Genomic DNA, 22166 nt, shown 5'->3' on the forward strand with positions numbered 1-22166 from the left:
CGGAAGGCAGCGAGGCGGGGTTCGGGCAGCTCGGGAGCCCCGGCGGCGGCGGCGGCGGCCCAGGGCGCGGGGCGGGCGCAGCGGCTTCCCCGCCCCGAGCCGGCGCCGCCCCCGAGGGAGCGGAGCGAGCGCAGCGCCGCCGCCGCCATGGCTTCCGGGGCCAGCGTGCTCGCCCTGCAGCGCCTGGTGGAGCAGCTCAAGCTGGAGGCCGGCGTGGAGCGCATCAAGGTGCGCGCCGAGCGCGGCTGCGGCCCGGGCGCCAGAGGGGTGGCCGCGCGGACTGGCGCTCGGCCTCGGCGGGGCACCCGCGCAGGGCCGCGCCCGGGGGAGGCGGGGCCGCGGGCCCGAGGGGCAGGAGGCCGCCGGCGGGCCCCGGGGAGACGCCCCTGTCCCCGCGAGGGTGGCCCGGGCCCGCGCGGCCGCGGGGCGTCTGCGTTCAGTGGCGTGGACGGGGAGGGGACGCACGCGAGGAGAGCAGTAAGGCAGGCGGCGCTGGGGGCCTGCGCTCGGCCGCTGCGGGAGGATGGAGGCCGGAGACGCGGAGGCGACTGCAGGGGCGGGCCCTGGTGCGGATCGATGGGACGAGAGCGCGAGCAGGAGAAGGACGAGGCTCGGGGTCCGGCGTGCTGACGGGATGCGGGGCGCTGCCACCCGCGGCGGCAGAGAGGACGGGGAGAGCGGGCGCAGGGGGATGCTGGGTGCCGCTGTGGACGGGGGGACTGCGAGGGGACAGCCAGGAGGCTTTGGCTCCACGGGCTGAAGCTCGGAGACCCGGCTGAAAGAGGGAATCCGAGTGGATGGGGGTGAACACCCGAGGAGCAGCCAACAGAGATGGCTGCGAGAAGAGGAGAACCAAGAGAAAGCAAGGAAAGGGTTTTCAGGAATTTGGGGCTTAGTCAACGGGTCCAATGTTTAGTGAGTTGATTAAAAAGCATCTGTTGTACGATTGTGTTTATCAACTAGTAGGGCATTATTTGTGGAATGTGTGTGTGTATGAATGAACACTGCCGTGATGTGCCTCACTGATGCCTTTTCTGTGCCCCTGGCACTATCCTAGGTACCGAGAATACTGTACCTCTAGTAGGGAAGGTAAGTAATAAGCACATTAACCAATAAATAAAATAATTTCAGATAAGTGATGTGAAGATTATAAAACAAAGTAAAGAGAGAGGTTTGCAGAGGAGGTTTCAGTGACGTATGTAGTGGTAGAAGCAGGCTCTAGATTGTAACAGGGTAGGCAGACTTTAAGAAATTTGGTTTTAAAGAGGAACAACTTTTGTTTTAAATTTAGGAAATGAAAAGCCATATTTTGAAGGTAAAGGGAAGGAGCAAACGGTATTTTTCCGCCGAAGGGGAGAAACAAATGGAGGAGAGTTGTTGGTCCCCGAGTCAGGGGACCTGTCTATGGGGCGGGGGATTGGAGGGGCCCCTTCCGAGACAGAAAGGAAGGAGGTAAGGATATGGGTAAAGAGAGCTTTCCAGACATGGGCTTAAGGACTTGGATGATGCTAATTTTCTTTGTGAAACAGGAGACAGGTTTTCTTCCCCGGGGCAGAGGAAAGGGAGCTAATGGGGTCACAAGAGGGAGGGGGAGGGAGAGAGTGCTGCTGGGAAGGGGAGTGGACCTCCTAGCAGGCACATCCGTAGACACCTTGTGGTTCTGAAGACCCGACTGCTGTGAGATTGGAGACGGACTGTCCTGCTTGTGATTTTCCCCTCCTCCAGCAGTACATGGCCACCCAGGAATCTGAGTGCCCAAGGTGAATGGTAGTTAACCCAAGTAGTGGGTTAGCAGGGGAGGTAAGCCAGAAACGTGTAAGTAGGGGTGGAGGGCAAGGAGTTTGAGGGTCTGCCCAGAAAGAGGCTGAACCTAGGCTGCATGGAGAAGGCACAGAGCCGGCCTCCTGGTGATGGGTCAGAGCAAAGGGCAGGAGGTGTTCTCCCTGAGACCACAGAGCAGGTGCAGTGAGACTGCAGGAGGCGGCGCCCTGGATGGTAGGAGATTGTGATTGGAAAGTAGAGTGCTGGCGTGTAAGATGTCAGACGTAGAGCAGTTATGGCTGTTGGCTGTCACTACTGGCAGTGAGGAGAAGGTTGTTTGAGAGGGGGTCAGGGAACTGAAACTGAAAACGTTCAGGCTGATGTTGGACCTGAGGTGGAAAGGAAACTGTGAGCCCGATGGCTGCCTACCCTGTGAAGTAGCTAGGGAAGATACTCTTATCCACATTTTAAAAATAATGATGGGTGATGAAACTGAGATCGTTACCGCACAAAGGGCACGATCTGCTCACCCCAAGACAAAAGGCAGTCGCCAAGAGGCAAGATGGTGGCAGAGGAAGGGCATTTTATTACAGCTTGCTAGCAGGGGGGAAGATGGCTGACTAATGTCCAAAAGAACCATCTTCAGGGGGCACAGAAACTTGAAGCAGTTTTATAGGCCAGTGGGTTACAGGGGAGGGGTTAGGAATGTTGACCCTCTGGTGTTACAGACTGGGAGTGGCCACCCCAGACAGACTCTCTTTCTGGGGGTCATCGCATTCGTAAGGAACTCAAACGAGCAAAGTTAATCATCTTATCGCAGCTGGGAGGTAGCTGCGCAAGCAGGGGTCATAAAATCCACAGAGCAGGTAGATCTCCTGGAGGACGTGTATCCAGCTGGGTTAGTCAGTCAGAGATGAAAGTACAATGTGGTTTCTTTTCTACAATATGGCTTCCCTTATGTCAGCCTTGTGTTGAGCCGGTATCAAGACCCAGGGAATTTGAGTGAATTGCTCAAGGTCACACAGATAATAAGCTTATTTGAGAGTGTCCTCGTGGTGGTATGGTCTCGGGTGCCTGCCAGGGCTTCTCTTAGGCAGCACCTAGGGAGTCAGGACAATCCAGGGTCTGGTCTGCCTCATTTCAGGGCTCAGTAATGGATGTTCTCAGCACACCCAGAGATGTCTTCTCTTTAACAGACTTGCTAACTGGTAAATAAACCCGGACACCAATTTTCAAGCATATCATGGTGGGCATCCCTTCCCAGTGACTGGAATGCTCCATATCCTTCCAAGGACCCTGTCTTTGCTTTGGAGAAGCCGCCCAGAAGTTGCTGGGTGAACATGGGCTCAAACCAAGGAAAGTCATATAATTTGGGTGAAAATCATCCTGCCTCCAGTGGCAGGTGACGGCTTCCAAGTGTTTGGGCCTGTACTCTCCCAGTCTAGAGTCTCTCTCCCTTGCAAGTGCTAGAGAAATGCTGATCACTTCTGCTCTTTTTTTCTTTGCATGTCCTCTCACCATATCTTTTTGAGTATGTTTTTTGGGCTAGGGTCCCATTAGTCCCATTTTTCCGGGGTCCTGGGATATAGTCTCCTTTCACTCAGGTGTGGAGTTTACCTGTTCTCTCTGATGCAGAGATAGTGAGCATGAGTATAATTGGTTCCAAATTTCTTTTGAATTAATAACTTATATTTAACCATTAATGCCAATTACGATTAATGTGAAAATGTCAGAACTTCTGTCGGGGGAAAAGTAAGGTTGAACATTAGTCTGATAATATTTTGTGTTTATATTTATATAACATGAAGTAAACTTATTATATTAACAAAACCAAAATTCCTAAAGCATTCTAGAAACTAGAAAGTAACTGTAACATAAGGAGTTAATTTTCCAGTTATTTGGAAGCTTAGAAAATTAACACAAACTAGTGGTAATACTTGAACAGCAATTGCCATCATTTTTCTGCAATATGAATGAGATTTTATACAAAATGCTTTTTCAAGGCAAGAAAAATGGAAAGTGAGGAAAGCTTCCAAGTAAAACTATGGATCAAATGGAGGATAAGAGGAAAGGCAGGATAATACCTTGTAAGTGCTGCCTAATAAACTTCTCTAAAACTTGGTGGTTAAAAACAACGTTTATTAAGTCAATTCTTGGGTCAACAATTTAAGCTGGATTCAACTGTCCAGTTCTGCTGGTCTTTGCTGGGCTCTCCCGTGCATCTGCCATCAAATGGAGGGTTGGCTGGCGGCTGCATGCTCTCGGATGGCCTCACACACATGTCTGGAGGTTGGTAGGCAGGTGGCTGGGGGCTGGCTGACTGGTTCTCTTCTGCAAGACCCCCGGTTGGCTAGCTTGGGCTCATTAGATGGTGGTTTTAGGGTTTCACCACATCAAGAGAGGGCACTGCAAAGCCTCTTGAGGACTAGGCTTGGCACTTCTCCGTTATTTCTCCCGCATCCTCCTGGTCAAAGCAAGTCCCAATGCCAGCCCAGATTCAAGGGGTGGATAAATAGATTCCACCTCTTGGTAGAGGAGCTGCAAAATATTGTGATCATTTTTTTTGCAGTCTGCCACAAATACGTTGCTAATTGTGTGTCAGCACTGTCCTAAGTGCTTTATATGCATTAACTCGCTTAACTGCCACATCAACCTAATGAGGTAGGAACTCTTCCGAAATCCATTTCACAGCGAGATCGCACGTACTGAGAAGCTGCCCGAGGTCACACAGACAGTGACGAGGCTGAGTCTGAGTCCAGACAGTCTGGTTCCAGAGGCTGTGCCCTTAACCAGTAAGCTATCCTGCCTCAGAAGCTTGGTGGAGGACCTTTGTCACTTGTGTTGAGCAGACTGGATAAGGCGCCAGCCTTAACATTCAAACAGTTTGCTCACATGGCAAACTTGGATATATCAATGCATGCTTCCTAAGTGAACATTTGTAAAGGGAACATTAGAATGAGCTATTTCTTTACTAATTCAGTCTCAAAACTAGGATTCTAAATGGATCAAAGATACAGCTTTATCTTTCCTTTATTGAACAAGCAACTAAACCAAATCCAAGTTGATAGAAATTGTAAGCTTTCCTCTTTGGAGTTCAGTTATTAGAACTTTCCTCACAAAAGAGACTTTTGGAGGTTGCGCAAAGTGTGGTCGGATTGTAAGATCCTTTTTCAGAGTATCGAATGGCCGCCCGCTGGGTCTGGCTGTGAGCAGCTGTGTCAGCTGTGGTGCCTGTTTCAGGTTTCTCAGGCAGCTGCAGAGCTTCAGCGGTACTGCATGCAGAATGCCTGCAAGGATGCCCTGCTGGTTGGTGTACCAGCCGGAAGCAACCCCTTCCGGGAGCCCAGATCCTGCGCTTTACTCTGAAGACTGGTGAGTCATGATACACTGTGCCGTCCTGGGGCCATGGCATTGTCACAGGGCTTCCCAAAGGATTTGGGCAACTGGGTTCTGAATGTCTGCTATTCTGGGGAGAATTAAAATAAAAAACAGCGAAATGCACACCTTTCCCTGAAGGGTGACTCTAGTCTACAGTTGCCCGGTCTGGGGAACACATCTACTTAGGAGAGACTCAGTCCCCTTTGGCACCAACTCATGAGTGTGAATATCCTTGTGTCCTTTAGCTCTTAAACTGAGTTGGCCCATGGTAATTTCTTGACCTTAATCCCGCCCTCTCTGTCCTTACACCATCCGAGAGTTGTGATCTGGTGCTTAGTGCTGTCACCTGACTCGCTGCTCTTGGGCCTAAGGACTCCCCAGAGGAGGAGACTTGTTCCTGCCACTGGCTGTGATTCTCTCCCAAAGGCTTTCAGAATAATCGCTGTTTTAGTGGAGGAGGAAATGTAGCTACTGGGGAAAGTGTGAGTAGGGTTAAAAGAGCTTTAAAGATGGGTTTTTGAAATGAAAACCCCTCTCTGGTGGTGTATTAGAAATTTCATGGGTTCTAGTGCTGTGTATTGGGGTCTCATTCACATTTTCACTCTGTTTTTTTGGAAGAGGTCAGAGAATAGATTCTTGGAGTCTTTTGGGGCAATACTTCAAATTGTGTCTTCTAAGGGGTGTTCAGATAGTACGTAGTTATCTTTGGTCCTTTTTCACATGCTTGTAAGAGGAAATTGTTCACATTAAAAAGAAGAAAGTAATCATACTATCAGGTTCTGTTGTACCTTTGAATGGAAAATGTCCACATTTATGGTATTAAAAGAATAGTCTTATTGCTGGCACAGCACTTTCCTTTTTACAAAGCACTTTCATGGGTGCTACTCATTCAGTGGTGTGAATGTTTTTTGTGTTAACTTGTTACTTTCTACTTTGAAAATGCTCATGTGACCTATGAAATGATGAGTAGTTAATTTTATGTATAAATCTTACTAAAGTGAAAACCTACCAAATTCTCTTTTCAGTCGAGAAGAAGTTCGCTGAGGAATGCTTTCAAGTGCAAAGTGATGAATAACTGCCTCCAATTTCAAGAAAACAATTTTCTCCAGCCAAATGACTTTGAGATATTTCAGCCCTTTCCTGTGGCCTGGTCCTATAGCCAAAATTCTACAAAAATTGATGAGTTTCTGCTCAGATAAGGAAACTGGGTGAAGTAGGAGACTTTAAATAACAATGGCCTGTTTCTTTTGTTGAAGTGCTTTATACTTAAGACAACCTGAAACGTTCCCACCAAATATACCGACACACACCTCTTTCATAAGGGAATTCCTAGTGTTTCTATACCTGGAATATTATGTATGTTTATTTACAGGGTGTTTACATTTTGGAAAAGAAAACATTTTTGTTTGTTAAAAAAGTTGAATATTTGCAATTTGTCGTTCCTAAGATTTTTATACCATAACAAAATTTGTTCTTTTCTCATGAATTTACAATTTCTAAATGAAGACAAGCAAGTATAAAATTGGGGGAAGAATAGGCTTTACTAATCAAATGATGTCCTGATTTTTCTAAATGAGAAGATAGTTTTACTTGTAACACTAAACATGGGAGCTGTTTCTTAGCAAACTTGTTCGGGAAGATTAATGTTGAGTTATGTGTTAGGGATGTGATGACCCTAGCTTGTGTATGAAGCACATTTGGTCTTTGTCTTCTTACGTTCCTCTACTTTATAGTTGTGGTTGTACTTTTAAGAAAAATACTACATTATTTCATGTCTTTAAAAAAAATGCTTAAAATATGACCTATAGAACATTGTAAAGGATTAAAAACAAAGTAATGTGAAAATATTACAACCTAAATGAGTTCTTAATATCACAAGTGTTTTACTTTGATAATGTGCCTTTGGTTTAATTGGGGACACTTTTAAAAGGCAACTTTATTTGTGTTTGTAATAATCTTTGAAGAGCTTGGAAATAAAATTTCTGCTTAATTCATCATTTTCTATGACAGCAACACTTTGGTCTGATTTTGTTTTAAGGTTTCATGGATTTCTGTTTGCTTGTGAGATGGAGTATTGGAGGTGGGAAGTGAAATTTTTGTTTATAAGTTCTTGTAGAATTTTGTAAAAAATAGATATATGTGCAACATGTGGAAATATCTCAATTACTGGCAACGTTTGCTCTTTGAAATAGCTATGTATAAACCCATAAAGAAAGAAATGAAAATATCTTTGAGCATAAGTAGTGTTACAAGAGAGAAAGTAGAAGCATTAGATGAACCCCCTTAACTTGTGGTCACTAACTGTCCAAATCTAGGTGATCTGAGTCCCTCCCATTGGAGCATAAGTCAGGTATCCTTTTTCTAAGCCCTCCATTTTTCTCTGGATCTGTTTCGTCTTCCCTGAAGTGTCACACTATCAATTATCCTTTCTCTCCTTTATTTTCAACCTCTCTATTGGAGCCTTTCTATCAGCATTTAAACATGTTCCATTGTTCATCTTAACAACAATAAGTATTTTTGAAAATCTCCATTAAAAAAAACAAAGTTTTGGTTATATGAGTAAGTCCTAGAGACCTACTGTACAGCACAGTGCCTATAGTTAACAATACTGTATTGTATACTTAAAAATTTGCTGAGAGAGTAGATTTAATGTTGTGTTCTTGTCACAACAAAGAATACTAAGAGGGCAGGAGGAAACTTTTGGAGGTGGTGGATGCGTTTATGGCACAGATCGTGGTGATGGTTTAACAGGTGTGTACTTATCTCCAGACTCATCAAGTTGTATGCATTAATTACGTACAGCTTTTTGTTATGTCACAAAAAAGTCTTCTCTTGAGTCCACGTTCCCCTTCAGCAAAAACTTTATAAAATAGTACAAGAAAACTATAGAGATCTCATTTATGAACATAGATGTAAATGTCCTAAATATCACAAATCATTCAGTAGCGTATCGAGAGAAGATAGAATCTGACAAAGCTAGTTCAATATAAGGAAAAGTCCCAATGTAATTCATTACATGAATGGTTTAAAGAACAAAATCTATGCCAACAAGTCATTTGATAAAATTCAATAGCCATTCTAAATAAAAACTAAGTGGATTGGTGAAACAGTAATAGAAGTTAAAGATGATAAAGGCAGTTTATCAAAACCAATAGCAAATTTCATACTACATGATGAAATATGGAAGCATTTAGCATACTAAGAACAAAACAAGGATACCTTTTATCATCACTATTCAGCATTGCTTTGGAAGTCCCAGCTAATTCAGGAAGATAGAAAATGAAGTGGTGTAAACATTTGAGAAGAAAGAATATCTGTATTTATGGATTATATAATTTTACTCCTTTAAAACTCATGAGAATCTAGTAAGAGAAATACTTGAATTTGTAATAGAATTTGGGAGGCTGGCTGGATACAAAGTATATATAGAAAATAAAAGGCATTTTCTACACTGGCAAACGCTAGTTAAAAATGGAAATGGAAACTATATCTCATTTCCACTTTAAGGACAAAACTGTAAAAAATACTTGAGAATAAATTTAACAACAGTGCAAGAGTCATAAAGGTTTTATTGATATTTATAGAACAGGGTCTAAATAAATTTCAGGATATTAAGACAATTTTATTAAAATGCACTCAGTAGAATTCATATATAAATTTAATGGAATTCCTATTTTACTTTTTTCTTTTAGGGAAACTGGTTAAAATATCTAAGAAGTTCATATGGAAACTCAAGTGTCCACGAACAGCTTTTAACTGTGTGTGTGTGTGTGTATAAAGCAAGGGAGGGTGTAACTTGCCTTACCAGACAATAAAACTTACTTTGAAGCTGCTGAATCGAAACAATATTATTTTAAAAAACAAAATTAAAAACAAAAAGAAAACCCCAAATAAACAATTTTGTGGTATAGGAATAGGCAAGTAGATGATTGGATCATAAAGTTCAGGAGTAGACGACTATTTTTTTCTATTCAGTGGTAAGTATGGTTTACTTAATAAATGGTGCTGGCATTATGGGCTCGCCATTTGGAAGAAAACAAAGTTGGGCCTGTATTACACTATATAAGAAAAATCCACATGGGTTAAAGAAAGATAATACAAAAGCATTAGAAGAGAAAGTGGGAGAATGGTTATATAACTTTAGGATAAAAGAGGTCTTCCTGAGCAAGGCAGGAAACCCAGAAATCAAAAAAGAAAAGATGTGCATATTAAATTAAATAAATAAGCAATTTAATTTAAATAGACAATTGAAATATTGAATTAAAAACTCTTGTATGGTAAAAATAACAAACCAAATGAAAAAGCAAAAGACAGAAAACATGTATTTTTTTCATCCTTCTGTAGGGGAAGAAGACATATCCTCTACCCTCTGGGTCCTTCTGGCTGAGCTATGAATTAAATTCACATGCGACAGAATAACAGGAGAAAATCAAACAAAGCTTTATAGCGTATACATGGGAGACACTCAGGAAAACTGAGCAACTTGCCAAAATGGCAGAGGCTCTCATCTTCAGCTAAAGACAAAGGAGGATGTTGGGGATAGTGGTTTGGATTTCAGAGGGGAGGAAGACAATTTACATGGAGACAGAAATGTAAATGGGCCAACTATACACAATGTGACCTGAGAGATACGTTTTACAGTACATTACAGTTATCTTATGGTATTAGCTCCTTCCTGGAACAGGCCCTTCTATTTTAAATTTTTTTAGGCAGTTGTGGTGGGGGGAGATCAAAGTTTCTTTCAGAGTCTTTTGTTCCTAAAATTAATCAAGCCAAAGAGACACATTTTGAGGTGGCCAATCTGATCCCCCACACCTCATTTTGGATTGTTATAGCAACCAAAGGCCTTCCAACCCAGGCTACTCCATCTATTAAAATTGTTGGAGTTCTTGTTTTTTTTGGGGGGGGGGGCTTATTATCTGGGGAGAATAACAAGGCTCTGACTGTGAGAAGCAAGGGGTGGGACACCCTGGTGTTTGTCCCCAGTTGTACACTGAGTCTCAGCGGCAAGGGAAGGAGGGTCTCAGGTCCACTCACAATTGGAAGGGTCAGCTGATGTTCTGGAGAGGCCTGCAGTTTGGGGTGGGCCTAGGAGCTTGGGGTACGGCCACTCAAAAGCCCTCAAAGGTGAGCATCTCTGTCACCAGCAATGGATCTAAGGGCAAGTTAATTCCCCCTAGAACATGAAAAACCTCACAGGGAAATGCTTTCACAGAAAGAATGGAAGTTTCTATTGCAAGAGCTAATCTTGGACGTTGGCTGTTCCAAACAATTCCACGTGACACATGTTTGGGAGAGGATCTTGGAGGCTGGACTGACATTTTTGGCTCCCTAATAAGAGCCTATCCAGACCCTTTAGGCTTTTCCTATGGACCAGTCCAACCTGTCATGTGGTAATCACTCCCTGGAAATGCTCTGCTGGAGCGCAGCTCACCTACTTTATCCACTTTTCCCGGGCTCCCAACACAAGACTTACCTCCCAATAATACCTCTGAAAGGCTGCTCCAGGCCCAGGCAAAATGTGTCTTTTTTTAAACAGCAAGCATCATTGAGAAATGCAGGCAGAAGGACTCAGACGCTTTCACTCCATTTGGTGAGGGAGCAGAGAGGGGTGTTGATAGCTTGGCCTGAAGGCTCTATGGCCTGTGAAGAAACTCCTCTCCCCTGGAAGCTGATTAAAGATGGGATAAAGCAGATCTGCAAGCTGGGGGACCTTAGCCTTACCTTAGTTTAGGAGCAATCCTGCCAAAACTTTAAGAAAGTAGAACAGAAATTCTAATTAGATTTCCGGAAATGGTTTCTCTTTAAAGTCTCCACCCCCTATATACCCAAGCAAAAGCAAACATCCTAGAAATAAAAGCATAGAAAGAGAAGAGTAGAAAGAGGAAAGTAGGAGAGGCCGTGTAAAGTCAAGTTAAGCCTGTTTGAAAAAAGGAGAAAGTGATCAACAGTATCTAGAGCTGAAGAGAGGTCAAGTAAGACGACGTCTGAATGTCCTTTGGCTCTAAGAAGGTAGAGGCCAATTTCAGTAGTAACGGTGAAAATTTCAGAAGCCAGGAAGAGGAGAGAGTATGTCTGTAGGCTTCAAAAATTTCTGCTTGTGTACCACCTAAAATAAAGTAAAAAACCTGTTTATCTCCATTTTAGAGTTGACATACAAAAGTTTCATCACAACTTTGAATAGTAGCAAAGAATATAATTTTATTAGAAATTCTGACATATTAAAATAAAATGATTACATCTTTCTTTTAAATGAATTAAATGGAATACAAATACCATAATAATTAGAAACCTACCATCATCCATTTAAAAATACACAAACTATCCTCCAAAAATGTTGTACCAACAATATAGGAAAGTGTTCTTTTTCTCTGATATTCTGACACTGGATATTATGAATTTTCAAAAATTTTGTCCATCCAATAGGTGAAAAAACAGTAACTTTTTGTTTTAATTTACATTTGCCTAATAAATAATGAAGCTGCCTATTACTTCAAATGTTTATTGCCTATTTTTGTTTCTTCTGTGAAATATCTATTCATATATCTTGACCTTCCAAAGAAAACTAAATAACCCTTTTATATACAAACACTAAAGTTTTCTATTTCTTAAAAAAAAAAAAAAACGGCTTGGGATGTTTAGGTGAATGTAGGAGATATTTAGATCTTATTGCAATTATTATGCTAATTGGAACATTTTGCTTACAAAGATGCAAACTATAGAATATATATTATGAAAATTTAATATAGAAACACTGAGAACATTTAAGAACAATTACATTTTCTTTAATGTATGGGCAAATCTAAATCATTTTGTTATGGAGTTATCACCAAAAACAGTGGAGTATGGCGTGTAGCACCACTCTCTCTCTTAAAAAAACCTCAGCCGAGTCTGTCCATCAGCCCTCCCAGGGATTTTCTCGTACACTAGACGCCGTTTTTTGAACTGTGGTAGTTGTGAGCACATGAAATCTGTTAAAAGGAGACAAAGGAAAACCATTTTATTGCTGATAAGAATAAAGTCTAGCTATTTTTTTCCAGCTATTCAAGTGGAGCCTTTCACTTCATCATCTATCTACAAAGTGTTAAATTTTCCAAAGTGGGATAAAATAATGACTATTAAAAAATTACATTTTTTAGCATATGTGCACCTGTACCTAATGGCCCAGTACTAAAAATTAGTGTTAAATACACGTTATTTGTATGTTCATGCCTTATACAAAAAATTAAATCTCCCTGGATTCTTGAGTTTCCCTCATTAAGCCATTTCCTTAACCCACACCTGTACTGTTGTGGAATGTATCCTGAGTTCTTGTATATGATAGGTGGTGCTCATGTATGGACTTACCTCATATGACTGTGTTTTATATGACACATTAGCCTGAAATATTCTAGATTTGGATACTTACAGAGGTCGATTGATTGAATCAGTAAAAAAAGGGAGGCTAAAATATTTAAAAGTTTTCTTAATTTTCCTGATATATTTTCATGATTGGAGCAGTTGGATGCCATTATAAGCAAATTTAAAAAGCAATGTACTAGGCAATTTTATCAGAGAGATCACAAATATACACCTACAAGACAAATGGAAAATTATCTTGAGGTTATGCCAGTGGCTCTGGATAAATTTTCTTTCTTTCTTTCTTTTTTATTCTTGAGGAAGATTGTCCCTGAGCTAACATCTGTGCCAATCTTTCCTCTATTTTGTATGTGGGGTGCCATCACCACATGGCTTGATGAGTGGTGTAGGTCTGCACTAGGGATCCAACCCAGGAACCTGGGGTCGCTGCAGCGGAGTGTGCCAGACTTAACCACTATACCACCAGGCTGGCCCCGGATAAATTTTCTAGGGCTGCATCAATAAGAATTCAAAAAGGGTTATATCTTAAATAACATATTTGGAGGTAATGATGTGCTATGGAAAACCACAGCAAAAAAGTCAAAAGTTGCCATAGTGATAATGAAGATACTAACATCAAAGATTTATGTGAAATGTTTGAATGAAATTGTTTCATGGAAATAATTGGAAAGTAGAAAACAGCAATACTTCTAAATCAACATTATTTATATAATATATGATTTAAAAAATATATTTATAGCTAAATTAATGAATTAAAATGTAGGTAGATATTTGACTATTCCATCCATATTCCTAAATGCTTAACTACTAACATTATAAAAAAATAATTTATGAGATCTTATCATTGAGAAAATGATAAAGGGGATTATCTTATATATTGGGGCACCCTATGTTCAAAAATACATATCAATTCACATGCTTAATTTGTTTCAGAGTGGAAAAAAGATGGAATTTCATTCAGTTCATTTATGAAGCTGGAATAACCTTCATGTCAAAATACGACAGAGTACAAATACAGAACACAATCGATTAACTTCATTATGAATGTAGATATGAAAATCATAAATAAACATTAGCAACCATATTCAACAGCATATTAGAAGAATCACTCCTCAAAAGCCAGTTAGGTTTATCACAGAAATGGCAAAAATGATTTAATATTAGTAAACTCATAAATATAATCCTTGGCATTAATAGATCAGTGGAGAAAACCTGTTTGATTTTCCCCAATAGGTGCCAAAGAGTTTGGATAAAATTCAACATCTGTTTCTCACAAAAGTTTTTACAGAACTAGAGATAGAAGGCTTCCCATTGAAAGGAACAGAACAAATTATGACTATTATATGGGACCAAATCCAAGTTCTGTGAGTCCTGGGGCTTATACAATTTGGGAGGACTTCGTTTAATAAAACAATACAAGATTTTCTGGGCTCTTCTCAGGCCTTACAAGAGGGCCTGTGCAAAAGAAGAGCTTTGAAGCTCCTCCCTTCTCCTTTTCTTCCTTTTTTTCCCCATCATAGTCAGGCCACCTTGTATTGCATTAGAACTTAATATTTTGTTCTAGAGGCTCAGGCCAATGCAATAAGAAATGACACAGAAAGAAAAGGTATAATTATGAAAAATGAGAAAACAAATTTATCCATTAAAAAATTGATATAATTCAATGTTCAGAAATATCAACTGTAAAATAGAGCCAATAGTAGTATCTATTTAATAGGAATTGTCAGAATTAAATAATCCACATAAAGGGCTTAGAAAGGCAACTGGCATATAATAAACTCTTAATAAGTAAGTCCATTAAATATTCCTGCCTGACAGAGGCTAATTTCCTAATTCACTGATTTCTCTGTTTAATCTTTGCTAATTTTAGTCTTCCGCTTTACTTAGATTTGTTCTGTGTTTTTATTTTTAACTTCTTAAAGTGAGGCTTAGTTCTTCTAGAGCGACAAGAATTTGAGATATTTTCTTTGCATTTATTTTCTCAGAAGTCTATAATTAGAATTTTGATTTTTCTCCTCCACCCAAAAGTCACTGAAGATCCCTTAAGTGCAGTAATTAAAACGATTTCTTTTTTTGTGATTTGGTGGTGGTTCTATCTTTGTAAATTACATTTGCGAGTAGTACTATCAACTATTGGATAGTGTTACCTGTTAGTGATTTCTTGTCTCCTGAGCCAGATGAAGATTCCAAGTGCCTCTTCTGTCCTAAACATTTTCCAGCTCTTTGGTAGAAATAAAGACTGTTGAATTCTTTTGGATTTACATTAGAATCAGAAGCACAAAATGAATCCAAACTGGGGACAGATGGTAATTCTCTCCAGAACGTGTTTTTAGTCCCAGTATGTGAACTTTCACGTATAAAGCTGTCTAACTCATCCGACAGACATCTTTGCTGATTAGTGAATAAATTATCTTTCTGAGAGCACCATTTGCCACATGTGGTCCGCTCTGCACCATATTGTAAGTTGAACGAGTGATTCTGTTGTTCCCAGACATTTTCCTTAAAGTTCCAATGAAGAGGAGATTGAGAGCCCTCTAGTGAAAAGAGAGGGGCAGACACTTCTTTATTTATACGTCCTTTTGCTTCATGTGTTCCCTTCTTTGGATAATTTATAAAATTAGAGGTAAGTCTCCTCTGAGTGTCAATTGGTGATATTATGGTTTCACCATTCATTTGTGTTAGACCCAAAGAAAAGACATCTGACTCTGAGCCATTCTGGTTTAGAAAGGAGTTTCCAGCCACGTTCCTTGATTCTCTATTAATCAGGAAAGGATTGTTCTGCACCATGTTAGGGTTACAACTGGAGTCTTTCCAGTAGCTGGTTTGATTGTAAGAAGCCACAGGTGGTGAAATACATGGCATGTCTCTCAGTGCCATAAGGGAAGAGTTGTCATTTGAAGCGGTGTTTGTGTCGTCGTGCGCTGTCTCTCCTAAGTCTGAGTATTGGTCATATTTGTTATGTTCTTGAATGACAGAGCCTGAAGAGCCCGAAGCTGAAGTCTGAGAAGTAAAGGTACTAGTCTGATTCCCATTTTCCTGAAGTGACGAAATTTGAGGTGATTTTCTTACAGAAGAAGAATTAATCTTGAATAAGGAAGTGATGCCACAAAAATGCTAAAATATTAAAAATATTAATTAATATAATACAAATACAATATAAACATTAGTAAAGTAAATATAAATAGCGATGCTTATCTATATGGAAAGAAGGCAAATTATAACTAAGCAGTCCATTCATAGGTATTATTCTGATCCATGTAATAAGAACATAATTAGGATCCATTAAAAGAAAAACTTACTGAATTTGCATCTATTTTCTAATCACTTGTAATAGAATTTTTAGGTACATAAGTTATACATGAATACTATTTCCTTGATAAAAATTTAAAAACTTTACCAATAGGGCTAAAGTTCTTTCTAACTACTACTATGATAAGGGCATCAGGATTGTTTGAAAGAGATAATGTAAACACATATAGAGTGTGTAATTGAATATTTGTGGGGACAATAACATTTCAAAATGATTTAAAGTGTGATAAACTGACTGTACCAAATTATCTATATAAGATAGCTTTAAAATGTATAATGTGATTGACAGCCAATGAGAATTTCATATGAAATTTAGTTCAAGGAAATTATTTTTTTGCTACGTGAAGACCAAAACAATTAAACTTGGATACCTTCATTTTGAAAACCTTTATGTAAAAACAGATACTCAAATGGAAAGGAAATAAACTCATATAAGAATATAGATGTCAAACTGACCTTTAACACTTTTTCTGGAACTTCAGGTAGGAGTTCCTGAAGTTGACCAAGAGTTGCTAATAATATCCAGTCCAGTGAAGGTCCTTTATTTAACATGAGCTGAGCCACCAATGGGTTAATACATGGAAAATCAAGTAAGTACATTTCTTCCTACAAAAGAGTTTAAGGAATAATCAGCCAGTGGTCTTTTGGAAGTGACTCATTTTACTCTACTCACTCTAGCAGATTAAAATTTTTGTCATTGCACCTACACTCAATTTGAGACGTCTAGGAAAAAGGTATGGCCAGGAGGGAAAGAAACTTCCTTAGCAGTGAAAATTCATACACTCTCAGAATTGGGAAGCATCTTAAAGTTCATTCGATCCAATCGCTCATCCAAAAAGTTTTGGTACAGTTCATCTCCTTCAAAGGACAATCGCTTTATCTGATGATAGATGTTCTAAAGAGAAATCTTTTAAGGGTGTTAGTTACATGCTTCGAGATTTCTTTAGCTCTCTGTTTGTAGACCACATAGTATCAATATTTGATTAAAATGAACCATGTTTATGATATCTAACAGATGTTATAATTTCAAGAAGGCCTTGTTGTGATGAGTATAGGAAGACTTCAATCAACCAGAATTGACCTTGACAGTCTAAAAATATGTTTTCAGAGAGATGTCACAAAAGTCTAGAAATATAGCAGCTATCTTTACTATTGCAATACTTCCTTTTTTTCTTGGTTACACTGGCTTTTTGCACTCTCTCTGATTTTGTCAAATGACAGACATGAATAGATTGGACACGACTTGACAGGAAAGAAACTGCACACATATACACACGTCATAGTTAATTATACCCATACTTTCAGATACTCCTATGTTCTATTTAGGCAGATAAAATTGCTGTGATTTAATGTATATGAGTATTTTATTTATTTGTCTTATAATTTTATTTTTTGAATAGGTAAAATAGTCATGTGGTTCAAGATTAAAAAGGTACTAAAAAGTATACAAAAAAAAGTGAAAAGTCTCATTCCCATCCTGTTATCTCAGTTCTTCTCTTTGAAGATAATTAATGTTATCATTTCTTGGTATCTTTCCAGAAATATTTTATTCATTCACAAACAAATACATGTTATTCTTCCTTTGTTTTACACAAATGATAGTATCCTGCATGCTCTATGTTGCAACTTTCTTTTTTTTTTCTGCTTTTTCTCCCCAAATCTCAAGGAAATTAGTTCAAGGAAATTATTTTTTTGCTACGTGAAGACCAAAACAATTAAACTTGGATACCTTCATTTTGAAAACCTTTATGTAAAAACAGATACTCAAATGGAAAGGAAATAAACTCATATAAGAATATAGATGTCAAACTGACCTTTAACACTTTTTCTGGAACTTCAGGTAGGAGTTCCTGAAGTTGACCAAGAGTTGCTAATAATATCCAGTCCAGTGAAGGTCCTTTATTTAACATGAGCGGAGCCACCAATGGGTTACATAGTTGTAACATACATACATACATACATACAGTACATAGTTGTATATATTTTAGTTGTGGGTCCTTCTACTAGTTGTGGCATGTGGGATGCCGGCTCAGCATGGCCTAATGAGCGGTGCCACGTCCGCACCCTGGATTTGAACCGGCGAAACCCCAGGCCACCAAAGCTGAGCGCCCAAACTTTGCCAGTTGGCCACAGGGTCGGGCCCTATGCTGCAACTTTCACTTTTCACTTAACAATATATCTTGAAGGTCATTCCATGTGAGTACATCAAGAGCTTTGTTATTCTTTTATGGCTTCATGATTTGAATATATTTTAAAGTAAAGGTAACAGAAACAGTGGGTTGGTATGAGAACTTGGAAATATTTATGCTTAAACAAAAGGAATTTCCAAAAATTAACTAATCTTATAAGTATTTCACAATTCTACTTTCAGTTTAATTATATAATTGAATTACTGACAAATCATGGAATGATAGAATTTTGGTATACTCTTAATATATTTACTATTCTTAAACATCTAAATTTAGGAATTAAAAGGGCCACTGGCATAGTGGTTAAGTTTGTGCACTCCACTTTGGCGGCCCAGGGTTCGCAGGTTTGGATCATGGGCACAGACCTATACACCACTCATCAAGCCATGCTGTGGCAGCATCCCACATACAAAACAGAGGAAGATTGACACAGATTTAGCTGAGGGACAATCTTCCTCAAGCAAAAAGAGAAAGACTGGCAACAGATGTTAGCTCAGGGACAATCTTCCTCACCAAAAAAAAAAAAAAAAGAAAGAAAGAAAGAAAAGAAAAATAAACTTAGGAATTAGAAAAATAGTTATGTTTTTAAAAATATTAGGCATTAAAGCTATTAGATCACCCTCTAATAAGTTAGATTTGAAAGTTCATTACAAAATATCCCATTAAAATTTTGTGACATTGAAAAATACAAGTGATTCTGGAAAATGATCCAAGTAAATGTTATTGTGCAATACAGTTATTGTTATATATGCTCATGCAAGCATTAAAAGGACAAAAATATGCTACCAGAAAGAGAATTCAAATACATATATTTATACTTGCTTTGCAAATATCTAATTTATTTATTTAGGAAATAAACCTTAGATGGTGAAACTTCAAGCCAGGATTTATCCAACCATTCATAAGGATCTCTCTTCGAGGTCATTAAATTGTGGTCAGCAATTTGTCGAATTATCAATGCAGTTTCTTCCACTCCTGGGGCAATTATAAGCTAAAATATATATTTCTTATGTTAGATTATATGAAATATTAGGCAGCAAAATATATCATTCAAAAATAGTTTTTAATTAGAAGAAAAATAAAAAACAGCAGATTCTAATCTTTGAACACTGTTTTAGACATAATTTATCAAGCTATCTATGTGAAATCCAGGACATTTTATTTGTGAGGATAAGCAACTTTCTTTCCTTTCTTAAAAATGATATCCTTGTAGTTTCAAATTCCTGGAACTAAATTGTTTTTCTTCACTTCCATTTGGCATTTATTAACAAACTCTTTTTAATATATTTGGTGCTGTATTTCTTCTGTATTAGAAGAAAAAGCAATTTGGATATCACTAGTAATATTTAATATTTTGCCTTTTCTAGGTAAACCTAACAGTTCTCAACTAAAAATAAGAATTTTAAAAATATAATACAAGATTTTTCAAAAGAAAAGTAAAAATAAAGGCTATTTACAGATGAATTTGATGCTATATCAAAAAGAGAAAAATAAGCTTTGATTTAAAGTAGCCATCCCCACTGGAATTGTTCATCCAATCCTGGCTAATTTATACTAAGATACTCCTGCCAAAAATGTGTGTGTGTGTGTGTGTGTGTATTAAACTTAACTCTAAAATAGAATTTCTTAATATCCCCTACTTCCTGCCTGTCACTTGTGTTTCCCTCCATGCCCTTCTCTCTTCTGAAATGCCAGTCTTTTTCTTTCCCTTTCATTTCTATCCTTATCTCCTTCTTTTAGTTTCAATTGAAGGAAAGATAGCTCATGGGTTAGCAGTTTAATGTGGACAGAGAAATACTACCCCACACAAACCTATCTTATAAATATAAATATCCTGTCCTGCAGTGGAAATTTAAGAAACAAGGACTGTATAAACCTCGCACAATAATTACGACAATTTTTTCTTTCACAAAACTACAAATACAAAACTGTTAGTACATACATGGGGAGTATATGTATTCTAAAGAAGGACTTCCTTTAAATTACATTAAATATATATAGAGTGCACAGAAATATACTGTTTGATTCCAAATTTATTTTATTGCCAAGTTTTGGGTGTTTTAAGAAGACTTGATACTTTTATTTAAATATAAATTTTAGTTTAAAAGGCATAATTTTATGATGGTGGTAATGAATATTACCTTAATTTATTAGAGCAAGGATTCTGGAGCTCATTGCTAGACTTTGGGAGATTCAGGAACCCCCCTGACATTGTTTTTAAAATTTTGCATATATGTGTATTTATGCATTTTTCTGCAGAGACTTTATAAGAAATTTATAGACATCTTTTTTGGAATTAGAATGAAATATAGCATAATACTATGAGCAGTATTTTCTTTTAGTTTAAGAAAATGTACTTAAAATTCATAATACTTCGTTTATGGTTAGGCTCTTCAGAGGCCTGAAAATAAAAAAAATAATCCATACCAATGCACTCTAAAAGGCCAAAATCCATATTACTAAATAACATAAGATAAAGCAACAATATATTCTAAAATAATATGAGTCTAGGGAACCCCCTTCTAATGTGATAATGTCATCAAGTCAGGAGACTGGGAGGCTTGATGACTAGTGACATATTGATAACAGAGTAAATTGATCATAGTTGTTTCTCAAATTCCATGGAAAAACTGACCTACTTTGTAAATTATTGTGTAAAACTTGCAAAGCTTTTGGAATAGTTTGATCCAGGAGGGAGAGACTTTTGTCTGGAATGGATCGTGTGCTCAGACAGTACTTCCTACTTCATCCCCAAATGCCTTCCTTGGCACATGGCCTCTACGAGCCATGTCGCTGTACACGAATACAGAATCGCTCACTGGTATCACATACCCCTTGCATAGAGGAATAAAATGATTCTCTAAAGTGTATTTTGCATATAACCGCTCCCGTGAGCTGGGAAGAAAGAGGCTGATTAAGTGGTGAAACCTCACTTGAATGGATAAACGAGACAAATTTACAGTGCCATTCGTTTATTTAGATAACTTTTCCAAGAATTTTATTTCTATGTTTAATAGGCATCACAGGATCAAAATTATCTGGATTCTATTTCAAACTGATCATTTGTTGATTTTTAAACTGGTTGTGCTTTGGTTTAAAATTCTATTTAGGAGATGTTTGTTGAACATTTTTACCATGTACGAAGCACTGTGCCAGCTGCTGTATGTTTGACAAAGAAAAAAGGCCTAGTTTTTACCTTCCAGAGTGGAGGATATATGAATAAATAACCTCATTCTATAATAAAGGTATAAAGTGTCATTGGGAGAAAGGGAGAAGGAGAGATTTATCCCGAGGGTATAATTGGGGCAAATTTCTTTTTTTTTTTCAATTATTTTATTGATGTCATAATGGTTTATAACACTGTGTAATTTCAGGTGTACATTCTTATTTATCAGTTTCTGTATAGACTGCCTCATGCTCACTAACAATAGACTAATTTTTATCTGCCACCATACATATGTGCCCCTTTACCCCTTTCACCCACTCCCAACCCCTTTCGCCTCTGGTAACCACTAATCTGTTCTCTTTATCCATGTGTTTGTTTATCTTTAATTGAGGCAAATTTCTTAAAAGAGGTAGTGTTCGAGGTGGGTAGAAAAAGACAGAACTATGAAGTCTGGCAGTAAGGGGATGGGGAATAATATTCCTGGGGGAAGACAGGCCAGAATGACATGTTTGCACAATGGCTGAGAGGTGACAGTGTGGGGGCATATTCAGGAAATGGTGAGTAGAATGATGTTAAAGGAAGGATTACTAGGGTCCAAATGGTGCAGGAGTGTGAATCTAGCTGAGTTGAACTCTATTTTGAATGAAGTAGAAAGCCATGGAAGGTCTTTCGGGCAAGAAAATTCAACTCAACAACATATATTTATCAAGAGCCTACTATGTATTTGGTACTGTGCTTAGTGCCAGGAACACCAAGATGAACAAACACGCTCCCCTTCTTTCAGGAGCTTACAGTCCAGGGAGTGAAATATTCACAGCTGTAGTTCAGAAATGCAACAGGTGTCAATATATAGGATGCACTGGACTGCAAAAAGAGTAAAAATGAGGAGATTCGTTAGGAAGCTACTTTAAAACTCCAAGTGAGAGGTGAAGGCCTGAATTTAGGGAAATAGTGGGAGTACAAAGGAGAGACATAGTCTAGACACTGCAGAGTTAAAACAAGGA

General features: G+C 38.7%; 2 protein-coding genes across 12 annotated transcripts in view; one reads left to right on the plus strand and one right to left on the minus strand.

Moving 5' to 3' along the window:
- The first annotated feature begins 66 nt into the window (after positions 1-66).
- On the plus strand, positions 67-7152 carry GNG10 (G protein subunit gamma 10). 2 transcript variants are annotated; one of them, XM_023628651.2, is made up of 3 exons: positions 67-228; positions 5002-5133; positions 6165-7152. In XM_023628651.2, exons 1-2 carry the CDS (start codon positions 148-150, stop codon positions 5125-5127), a joined length of 207 nt encoding a protein of 68 aa, XP_023484419.1. In that variant the 5' UTR covers positions 67-147; the 3' UTR covers positions 5128-5133; positions 6165-7152. The 2 variants fall into 2 exon arrangements, with proteins under 2 accessions (XP_023484419.1, XP_070107447.1); XM_070251346.1 differs by lacking the exon at positions 67-228 and adding an exon at positions 621-1089.
- A 4168-nt stretch (positions 7153-11320) lies between these two features.
- Positions 11321-22166, minus strand: part of SHOC1 (shortage in chiasmata 1) — a 154403-nt gene continuing 143557 nt past the window's right edge. For all 10 annotated transcript variants that reach the window (XM_070251338.1, XM_023628653.2, XM_070251340.1 and 7 more), the window contains 4 exons: positions 18856-18987; positions 16264-16413; positions 14646-15612; positions 11321-12110 (listed from right to left, as the gene is read on the minus strand). In XM_070251338.1, coding sequence (XP_070107439.1) covers positions 12010-12110; positions 14646-15612; positions 16264-16413; positions 18856-18987 — 1350 coding nt within the window. In that variant the 3' untranslated portion in view covers positions 11321-12009. The remainder of the gene's footprint in view (positions 12111-14645; positions 15613-16263; positions 16414-18855; positions 18988-22166) is intronic.

This window comes from Equus caballus, chromosome 25 (assembly GCF_041296265.1).
Source record: "Equus caballus isolate H_3958 breed thoroughbred chromosome 25, TB-T2T, whole genome shotgun sequence".
NCBI classification, from domain to species: Eukaryota; Metazoa; Chordata; class Mammalia; order Perissodactyla; family Equidae; genus Equus; species Equus caballus.

Bases quoted from the DNA above. Each gene is read 5' to 3' on its own strand.
- GNG10 (XM_070251346.1), top strand. From the start codon at position 1,026: ATGCCTTTTCTGTGCCCCTGGCACTATCCTAGGTACCGAGAATACTGT. The intron at 1,090-5,001 runs GTAAGTAATAAG...TGCCTGTTTCAG, and splicing joins CTGTACCTCTAGTAGGGAAG to GTTTCTCAGGCAGCTGCAGA. The intron at 5,134-6,164 runs GTGAGTCATGAT...TTCTCTTTTCAG, and splicing joins GCGCTTTACTCTGAAGACTG to TCGAGAAGAAGTTCGCTGAG.